Genomic DNA, 11,377 nt, shown 5'->3' with positions numbered 1-11,377 from the left:
AATACATGGTGTACAGCAAATGAAAGATAAACATCTTGTGAATCCAGCCAATATTTCCGATTTTTTAAAGTGTTTTACAGCGAAAACACAATATAGAATTATATTAGCTTACCACAATAGCCAAACACACAAACGCATTTATTCACCGCAAAGGTATAGCTTTCCAAAACACAGCAAAATATATAAAATGAATCATAACTATTGGACAACTTCATCAGATGACAGTCTTTAACATCATGTTATACAATTACATTTATGTTTTGTTCGAAATGTGCATTTTATAGCTACAAATCCTGGTTATACATTGTGAATACGTAGCAACGATTCACCAGAATCTCGGAGATATTGTTGGACACTCACCTAATCTGACCAAAGAACTCATCATAAACTTTACATAAAAATAACTGTTGTTTGGCAAATGAAAGATACACTGGTTCTTAATGCAACACACTGTGTTAGATTTAAAAATTACTTTACCACAACATACAGCTTGGGTTATTGTGAGACAGTGCTCACCAACACGGCGGAGAATAGAATCAAACATATTACACAGAAATACGAAATAACATCATAAATGTTTTCTTACTTTTGCTGAGGCTTCCATCAGAATGTTGTCAAGGAGTCCTATTTCCAGATAATCGTTGTTTGGTTTTAGAATGTCCATTTCTTCTGTCGAATTCGCGCCACAATGCTAGCCAAGGTTGCTAACATTCCATCCTCCTTGGCGCAAAGAACGAGAAAACTCCAAAAGTCCCAATAAACGTTGAATAAACTGATAAACTCGGTTGAAAAACCTACTTTAAGAGTGTTATTATCATATGTATCAATAAAATCAGAAGCAGGAGATATTCGCCTGTGTATACCGAACGCTTTTCAGAAGACAATGTCGAGGTCCTCGCGCGCCGTCGAAGACAAAGAAAATACCGGACCTGTCACTCCAAAAGCTCTTTGTTAGGCCTCAGATCAGCAGAGACACTCTATCCACCTTCCACTGCCTGTTGACATCTAGTGGAAGGCGTATGAAGTGCATGCATATCGAATAAATAAAGTCAGTTGAGATAGGCGCCCTGAAACAGAGCCTCGTTTTCAGATTTTTCACTTCCTGTAGTGAAGTTGCTGCAAAATGAGTTCTGTTTTACTCACAGATATAATTCAAACAGTTTTAGAACTTGAGAGTGTTTTCTATCCAATAGTTTAATAATATGCATATTGGATGATCTAGAACAGAGTACGAGCCTTCATCTTGGGCACAATTTTTTCCAAAGTGAAAACAGCGCTCCCGTATTGACAAGGAAGTTTTAACATCAACATTGCCATTGAGGGCTTCCACTATGAACTGGCCATGCGTCTTACAGACGCTATAATGGCACAGATATAAAGATGAGATTCTTTAGTGTTCCACATGCAGCTTGTTCTATCGAATGCTCACCTCACATACTACAGCTGACCGGACGCTGCCAAAGTGTTGAAAAAAACACCTGCAACTACCAACATGTGCACAGACCAGAACAGAAGAACAGAGACCGACACTGAAACACAAGCACGATGTGTGTGTGCTGTGTGTGTGTGTGTGTGTGTGTGTGTGTGTGTGTGTGTGTGTGTGTGTGTGTGTGTGTGTGTGTGTGTGTGTGTGTGTGTGTGTGTGTGTGTGTGTGTGTGTGTGTGTGTGTGTGTGTTGTGTGTGTGTGGTGTGTGGTGTGTGTGGTGTGTGGTGTTTTGTGTGTGTTGTGTGTGCGTGTGGTGTGTGTCGTGTGTGTGCGTGATTGTAGGGATGTGTGTGGTGCCGGCGAAGAGACAGGTGATGTAGTAGCTTTAGATGGCTTACGGTGGGATTACAACATGATAAGAAAGTAGTAGAAAAAGGATGTAAAGAGGGTTAGAAAGTAAGATAAGATTTTTTTAAATCAAATACGTTGAAATCAAGATAAAGAACATTTGGTTCATTCATAATGAAAACMTTAGAGATCACAATGTCATAATACTAGTTCCGCATTTAAGATGCCATATGTCCGTGGCAGAGTTATTGCAAATTATATATCTCTTTTTTCATGGGCCTAATGGGAAAGACTTATTTTAACTGTCAAAATGTATGACCTTTTAATGTGGCATGAACACAACCAGTCATAATGTTTTAATCTAATTGTCAGAACAGCTACCTGCTCAAGTTTGTCTACTCCAAAATCATTCCAGCATCCAAAGAGTGCACTGTGTGCACCTGCCATTTGATGAATGGAAAGACACAATTGTTACAAATTGCTAAAAAGTCACATTTGACGATTGTTATTAGGTTCACACTTTTGTTGCCTGAATTAAAAATTGGACAATGGTTAAATTAGCAGTAATTACTTAGATACCCCCCAAAGTTTGACTTTTGTTGCATTTAAGGGTGCTTATCTCTCATTCAGGGGGGTTTAGTCCCCCGTAATTCACACTCTGGGGTATGTGGAGTCTGTTCAGTGTGACTGTGGTTAATTGTGCCAACCTCAGCACAGGATCTTATCATCCTTCACCTTTGTGCAAGCCAACAATGTTAAACAATTTTTTTTCTCATCTCTCTTCTTTTTGTTATGGCGTCCAACAATGTGTTTGAATTAATAACACATTCGTTACAAACAACAGGAAAACAAGGCATGGAATATAATGAATACAAATTAATGCTCATTCACAAATAAATCTGATACAAATCTGTGATCAACATTGGGCCTGTAGAAGTATTACAAATGAATAAGTATTGCATATGAATGCCTTTGAGTCTCCTGGTTCCTCCCCATTTACTGAAAATAGCAGTTCTGTTTGACATCATGCTCACAACGTCGCCAGCCCATCATCTCTGTGGAAACTGATTGATTGACTGCATCAATACCATTCAAAGGCATGGTAAGTGTCCCGATATACACATATTCCAACTGCATATACAAAATACTCACTATCACATTGAATAACAACATTGATTTTGTACAGGTTTATTTTATTTGTCTATTGCTTTAAAAAAATAAGTTGGGAGCATTAATGGTATTATAAGCAATTTTATATTACTTTTCATAATGCACATTGTTAATAACAATAGGCTTTCAATTAGTTAAATGCACTGAAAAAAAATTCTACATTTGAATCAGACCTAAGAGAAGCACCTTAACATTAAGTGTAGGTGTGAACAGTCTTTGAATGAGTCAAATTGAATCGTCTGAAAATACCGAAACCCATAAGTTATTGACATTTGACAACTCCGATAGGGCTTTAGGTGTCCCCACATCACATTTAGCATGTTTCACAGGTGCAGTGCAGGGTATATAATATGTGTGAAAAGAAAGACAGTACCTACACATTTTGTTAAGATGTTCAGATGTTCCACAATAACGCGCCAATATTTTGACTCACAGTTGCATTATTGGGGTGCATCTGAAAATATTGTGACTATATTCTCCTTCCTTCTCATAGTATGTTTTGGACATCTAACCCCTTTTAAACATTGTGTGAGCTACAGACTTCTGGGTTGTACCATTAGATTTGTTTAGAGATAGATACCAACCATTAACAAGGGTTGAGTGGCATTTGTGAGACAAGGGTGGACCCCTGGTCTTTTTACAAAAATGTATGTAAAAGCTATCTATGAAAAACTGAAACTCTCACAAACACACACATGTAACATGTTGCGCTCTATGACGCTCACAAGCTACACAAGAGTCGTTAAAACATAAGGGGTTCTTCTACATAGAAGATCATAGTGAATCCCAGGACATAGTGTCTATAATACTGTAATAAGCTAACATAGTTGCTGTCAAACTCCAACAGTTGTCACTGACTAGTTGGATATTAATTTCCCAGTGAGCAAACATTCCGTACTTATAGCATTCATTAAAATTCATTTTTCATGTTTTTTTTTTTGCTTTAGCAGAGTTTAAAAATGTGTTTGTGTAATTGTTTATGTCAAATAGTTTTGTGTTGTACTTACAGCCCTGGTTGTCCTGAAAATAAAATGTTAAAACATTTCATTGTGAGGCTAAATATAAGGACTGGACATGCAGATAAAAGCCGATTTTTGTTGGGGTCTCTGGACTGATAGGGTTAACTGAAGACGATGTTGGCGATGAAACTACAGAAAGCCATTCATATCCAATGGAAGAGAAGCAAAGTGGGCAGCTTTCCCAAACTTTGGTTCCGCCCTGTTCAGACTCCATCACCCATGCTCGCATCGCCCAACGGTCCCCTCGCCCACTTCACTTCCCTTCATTGAAAATGTATGGGGCTCCGGTTGTGTTATGTGGAAATGCACTATAATGGCTGTTGATACCTAGCACTACCTAGCCTGCTTGCTAGCACCAAAATCAGGGTGAAGCTAGTGTGGCTATGCAAATGATCATGTTATGTGTAAGTTCACTACAAGGAAATTAGATCAAGTGTTAACCAGTGATAGTGACACCTGCATAGCTGTTCTTTTGGTGGTGTTCAAATCAAGTAAAATTGTATTGGTCACATGCAGATGTTAATGCGAGTGTAGCGAAATGCTTGTTCTTGTAATTCCGACTATGCAGTAATATCTAACAAGTAATCTAACAAATTCACAACAACAACCTTATACACACAAATACACACAAATGTAAAGGGATGAATAAGTATGTACATATAAATATATGGATGAGCGATGGCCGTGCGGCATAGGCAAGATGCAGTAGATGGTGTAGAATACAGTATATACTGTACATATGAGATGAGTAATGTAGGATACGTAAACATTATTAAAGTGGCGTTATTTATAGTGACTAGTGATACATTTATTAAGTCTGTTTATTTAAGTGGCCAGAGATTTGAGTCTGTATGTTGGCAGCAGCCTCTCTATGTTAGTGATGGCTGTTTAACAGTCTGATGGCCTTGATATAGAAGCTGTTTTTCAGCCTCTCGCTCCCAGCTTTGATGCACCTGTACTGACCTCGCCTTCTGGATGATAGCGGGGTGAGCAGGCAGTGGCTCGGGTGGTTGTTGTCCTTGAGGATCTTTTTGGTCTTCCTGTGACATCGGGTGCTGTAGGTGTCCTGGAGGGCAGGTAGTTTGCCCCCGGTGATGTGTTGTGAAGGCCGCACTAACCTCTGGAGAGCCTTGTGGTTGAGGGCGGTGCAATTGCCGTACCAGGCGGTGATACAGCCCGACAGGATGCTCTCGATTGTGCATCTGTAAAAGTTTCCTCAGCCTCCTGAGGTTGAAGAGGCGCTGTTGCGGCTTCTTCACCACGCTGTCTGTGTGGGTGGACCATTTCAGTTTGTCCGTGACGTGTACGCCGAGGAACTTATCACCTTCTCCACTACTGTCCCGTCGATGTGGATGGCGGGGTGCTCCCTCTGCTGTTCTCACTTTGGCTCTTCTATAGTGATGGCGTCTTTTTGTAAGCACTAACTCCGCCATGGCCAAAGCATACGGAAATGTTTTTATTTATTTGGTGGGGGGTAGGGGGGGGGGGGGGGGGTTGGTTAGATCTTATATGTTTTGTTCTATGAGATCATCTTCATCAGTTAACATCACTTTTGTGAATTCTGAAGAATTTATGTAATAAAAACAAACAAATAAAGACATTTTTTCCGAAAGGTCATGTTAACTGTTAGATATTATCTCATAGAACAAAAGGTATAAGATCTCTGTACCTTATTTTCGGCGTTTATCCCAAAACCCCATTCTTTCCCCATTAATTTCCCCCATAGGAATGGCTGAACGAACCAAAGGCAACTAATTTCTGTATCAGTCAGTAGACAGCGCCCCCTTGGGTGCACAATGGAGCCGTCTGTATGATCATTTGTCATAAATATATAATCATCTGAATTACAGTCCCAGTCATCTGAAAATATATTTATCATACTAAAGCCACATAAATCCTACTGGTGAAACACTCCAGGAAAAACAATACTTTTGGCACTTTTTCTGACATTGCATTTTACTCACACACCGTGAAGCCTAAATCAAACTGAATGTAAAACTGAATTTGTTCTGTTTCCTTTACAGGAATCTTTCACGGCCAATGGTGAGAAATTTACAATTAACATATCTGTCATTGACCTCGAATATTATTTTGACAAGGAGTATAGTAACTACACCGATACCAGTGACACGTGCTGTTCTACTGGGGAGGTGTGCAGCTTGGAGGAGGGTATGAGATTTGATGCTGTGTTCCTGCCCGTGTTCTACTCCCTGACACTGGTTCTGGGGCTGCTGGGTAACGGGTTGGTCCTGTTGGTTCTGGTCCAGAGGAGGCGTGGCTGGAGCGTGACGGACACCTTCATCCTGCACCTCTGTGTGGCTGACATCCTGCTGCTCCTCACACTGCCCTTCTGGGCTGCTCAGGCCGCTGGGGAATGGAGCTTCGGGACCCCCCTCTGCAAGATCACTGGAGCCATATTCACAGTAAGGGGGGTGGAGGGGAGGGTCTGGTCTGGGAAGCAAGAGTATACGTATCTGTAATAACACATAAATAAACTGCAACAAAATTGTTATCAAGATACCCAATTACAGCAGTAGTCTTTGTCTGAACCTTGTAACAGTTGTATAACAGTCATGTTTCCCTCTGTCTCGGTGTCTCTGTCTCAGATCAACTTTTACTGTGGCATCTTCCTGCTGGCCTGCATCAGTCTGGACCGCTACCTGTCCGTGGTCCACGCGGTCCAGATGTACTCTCGCAGGAAGCCCTGGATGGTGCAGGCCAGCTGCCTGTCCGTGTGGCTCCTCTCCCTCCTCCTCTCCATCCCCGACTGGCACTTCCTGGAGTCTGTGAGGGACACCAGACGAGACAAASWGGAGTGTGTYCACAACTACCCGTCYCTCTCCCAGTCTKGGTTTGACTGGCGCCTGGCCTCCCGCCTGCTCTACCACACGGTGGGCTTCCTCCTCCCCTCTGCCGTGCTACTCTTCTGCTACTCCTGCATCCTGCTGCAGCTGCAGCGTGGCTCCCAGGGCCTCCAGAAGCAGAGGGCCATCCGGGTCATCCTGGTGTTGGTGCTGGTCTTCTTCCTCTGCTGGACGCCCTACAACATCACCCTCATGGTGGACACCCTCTACTCCAACAACACCTGCGAGAGCCATAAAGCCCTGGACATCTCCCTGACGGCCACCTCCTCTCTGGGCTACCTGCACTGCAGCCTCAACCCTGTGCTCTACGCCTTCGTGGGGGTGAAGTTCCGGCGCCACCTGCTGGACATGCTGAGGTCCCTGGGCTGCAAGCTGAAGAGTGGAGTCAGGCTGCAGACTGCCAGCCGGAGGAGCTCCATGTGGTCTGAGTCTGGAGACACCTCCCACACCTCTGCCATCTATTAAGGACTTATCTCTCTATCCCAAGGTCTCCCAAACTATGTCCTAAGGACCTCAAATGGTGCATGTTTTGTTTTTTACCCTAGCACTACACATCTGATACAAATAATTGGCTAATCATCAAGCTTTGATAATGTGAATCAGCTGTGTAGTGTTAGGGCAAAAACCAAAACGTGCACGCCTTGGTGTCCCGAGGACCGAGTTTAGGAAACACTGCTCTATCCTGTTGCTCTTGAGTTGTCGTTGACTCAATAATTGGATTATCAATGTGACCTTTAGCCTACTCCAACCTCCCCTCCAGTAGATTTGGGCTGGAGGAAAGGTTGTTAGATCCGCCGTGTTTCACCATCAGCTTTTCCCAATAGAGCATGCTCAGAAAACTAATTATTTTGTAGAATTATTGCCTATTAAATAAACTCTTTGTAAATAATGGAGCCTATAATGAAGTTACACATAAGTAAATCAGATGTACATACTAAAAAATAATAACGTGATTACAAAATTATATTTCCACTATAAAARAAAAGATATCATTTTTTTTTAGAGTATGAACAATATCTTATGGGTTTTAAGCTTGTCATTTATCATTTTACTTACCTGCTTTATGTTTTGTTAAATGACAACTGGCATATGTGCTCTGTTATAGTTAATGCACTTGTTATTACTGACACATGCAATGATTTGATGTATATTTTTTTCATAACAAAAATGCACAGTATCCTATGACAGGTTAAAATTTCAAGGAACCATAGTGAAATACTGAATAAAGTTGAATTCTTTATACTATCGTTCAGAATCTCTGTCTTTTAATGGTTGGTTAAAAAATGTCTGTACATCAAAAACGAAACCCCCTAGAGGAAGCCACTAAGATCAGCAGAGATTTAGCCACACCACCAACAAGGGCCTGTTCAGGATGATTCAACATCACAGAACAATCATAGACATGTATGATTGTCTGGCATGTAGAATGGGGAATTGTGTCAGCTCTATACATTACATTTCTATCTGTAAACATTCTGAACATTCCACCTCACTAAACACAACATGGTAGGCCTGCTGGTAGTCTAGCGGTTAAGAGTGTTGCACCAGTAACCGGAAGGTCTCTGGTTTGAATCTCTGTGGAGATTAGGTAAAAAACAAATTGCTCTGGAAAAGAGTGTCTGCAAAAAGATAACATAATTACCCAAATTCTCTGTGATTTCAGCTGAAAAATACATACTTTTACTGTGGCAGGAAGCCAAGTAAAGCTTACCAACATGGGGTGACAAAGCTTGGCACACAAAAAATTAAATATAACACAGGAGTGAAGAGCGATATGAGAAGTCACCACCCAAGATGACGAAGAGACAGTCTGCCTCTCTTCCTGTCCCTTCTCTGCTTTACTACAGCATCTGTGCACCTAAATGTTTATTCTAGAAGGACATGCAGTAGCAACAAAAACTTTCACTTGTTCCATTCAAGAGCTTCATAAGCACTTCAGCCTTTAGTTAGCTTTACTTAATCATCACAATGTTGAGTGACAGAACTTAAATGGACAGCATCATTCAGTCCAACTGAACAGCTTGCCTCTACCACCTTTTAGCAAGAAGAGAAAAGTATCATCTACTTTAGCTGATACAGGAAGAGAAACAGGAAGCAGGTCATATCTTGAGTTTGGTGTGTTGCTTCTACTGACACATGATTCCTCTGTCCTCCATATCTCATAGAAAACAAGAGGTGAAATATCACACAGTGAAACAAAACCAAAACATGTATAAACATGAGCGAAAACAGGAAGGAGGAAAAGTGGTTAAAATTGTGTTTTGTGCTAAAGAATTGGAAACCAGACATTCAGCTTAACCAAAATACAAATAGGGTCAAGATCTGTCATGAATATTCCAGGTCAGTTCTTCTGTTCCATTCCATGTCAAATTTGTTCTGAATCACATATACAGTATATACAGTACCAGTCCTAAGTTTGTACACACCTACTCAATCAAGGGTTTTTCTATATTTTTACTATTTTCTACATTGTATAATAATAATTGTGAAGACATCAAAACTATGACATTTTGATTTGTTTAACACTTTTTTGCTTACTACATGATTCCATATGTGTTATTTCATAGTTTTGATGTATTCACTATTATTCTACAATGTAGACAATTATAAAACATTTAGAAAAACCCTTGAATGAGTAGGTGTGTCCAAACTTGACAGTTACAGGATATTTTTTTTTACAACTCATTTACATGACATAATCTGCTCAAAAATAGCCCATTGTATTTAAAAGACATGTATTGACTTGTATGTCAATGTTTAGCATTGAAAACAAAGGATTAGTGAGTCACACACCGTGCAACCCTAAAATCATCTCTCTTTCTCTATATCTCTCCCCACCCTCTCTCTCCACCTCCTTCTTTTCTGTTTCTTCTTATCTTGCCTTCTCCCACAGTGTGACCTGGTTGACAATGCCCACTACAGTCCTCTCTTAGTAAAATAAACAGTGGAGTATTCAGACGGATATCGATTAACCATGGCTGTGTGTCATCAGGCCTGCCAAAGGCCTAAACAGCCTGTTGCAACAAATAAATTAACTCAAGCCTGGGACGTCTGGGACGGAGTGGAGAGAGAAATATATAATATAGAGAGAGAACAGAGGAGATATACACTTGAGAAAGTTCTTAGCTGGAATGAACATTAAGATGAAACAGCTGTGTTCCTCCTCTGTACTTCCTCTTTTCCCAGAAAATGTTGACAGTTTATTTTTGTACTCATTAAGAGTACATTAACCCTGATCTGGATTGAAGGATGTATTGAAAGTGTATCCGATGACTTAGCAGAATAATAGGATGTAAAATCTCTTCGCCCCTTCTTATCCTACACTACCCAGCCCTCGGATTTTCACAGGACTAGAACCCCCCATCAATACCACACTACTCCACACTAGTCCAAATCCTTTACCCCCCTCTCCCCATCCCCATCCCCAACCCCCAGTTCATGTGTTCATACAGATATATACACTTGCTAGACCAGTTGCCCCCCACCCCCCACAAGTCCTTACTGTGAACATGGCTCCAGTGATCTTGCAGAGGGGGATCCCGAAGCTCCATTCCCCAGTGGCCTGAACAGCCCAGAGGGGCAGCGTGACCAGCAGCAGGGTGTCGGCCAAGACCAGGTGCAGGATGAAGGTGTCCGTCACGCTCCAGCTCCTCCTCCTTTGGACCAGAACCACCAGGACCAACACGTTACCCACTAGCCCCAGGACCAGCGTCAGGGAGTAGAGCATCGGAGGAACACCGTGCCAAAACACACCGCAACGCCATCTTCAGGGGAGCATTCCTCTTTATAAACATAGTCCTCATCGTAGTTATAGTGCTATTCTCTAGAAATATCCCACCCAGGTCCAAATCCATGTCTGTCTGTAGAGAAGTCGAGAATCAGTTTATCGTTTGGGTAATACAGACCAATCTATTGGGTTTTCAGACAAAAACAATGCGAGCAGAATGTGTGTTGGCGAGGACAACCCATTTCCTCTTTCACCAAGTTATACCTAGAGAGATCTGTCTTTAGTCTCCGGTCCTCTGCTCTAACACTTCAAGTTGTGTGAGAAAGAGAGGTATCCCCTGAAGTGTCTCATCTGACAATGGCCAGATCATATTATATTCACGCTGCTCACATGATTCCGATGTCACCAGATGAGGCAACACCACACACAGCATAGTAACAGTGGAAAGTACAGTTCCCCTTACAGGGGCTGTCCACTGCACTGCAGACCATCTGACTGGTCCGTTGACACACTATGGGAGTTTGTTTCGTTGTGCTCGAACCACACTCTCTAAACCTCTCTGTAGGTATTCTATACTTATCAGATTTTCTGTTAAAACCAGAAAGACTGGTGGGAGATGGCAAGAGAAGAGGGGGAGACAGAGAGAAAGCAAAAGAGAGACAGAGAGAGAGAAGACTTGTCCTGGGAAAATTTGGACGCACAGACATATGCACAAAGACACACACACACACACACACACACACACACACACACACACACACACACACACACACACACACACACACACACACACCACACACACACACACACACACAACACACA

The 11,377-nt window shown here is 41.7% G+C and overlaps 1 protein-coding gene across 1 annotated transcript; it reads left to right on the top strand.

Moving 5' to 3' along the window:
* The first annotated feature begins 2,791 nt into the window (after nt 1–2,791).
* LOC111964852 (C-X-C chemokine receptor type 3-like) lies at nt 2,792–8,041 on the top strand. Its single transcript, XM_023988686.2, has 3 exons — nt 2,792–2,877; nt 5,989–6,387; nt 6,571–8,041. The coding sequence occupies exons 1-3, from the start codon at nt 2,875–2,877 to the stop codon at nt 7,291–7,293; spliced, it is 1,125 nt and encodes a 374-aa protein (XP_023844454.1). The 5' UTR covers nt 2,792–2,874; the 3' UTR covers nt 7,294–8,041.
* Nucleotides 8,042–11,377: the final 3,336 nt, after the last annotated feature.

Source organism: Salvelinus sp. IW2-2015, linkage group LG6.1 (genome assembly GCF_002910315.2).
Source record: "Salvelinus sp. IW2-2015 linkage group LG6.1, ASM291031v2, whole genome shotgun sequence".
Lineage (NCBI taxonomy): Eukaryota > Metazoa > Chordata > Actinopteri > Salmoniformes > Salmonidae > Salvelinus > Salvelinus sp. IW2-2015.
Note: the sequence above shows the minus strand (reverse complement) of the source record. Positions and strands in the feature narration are given on the sequence as shown.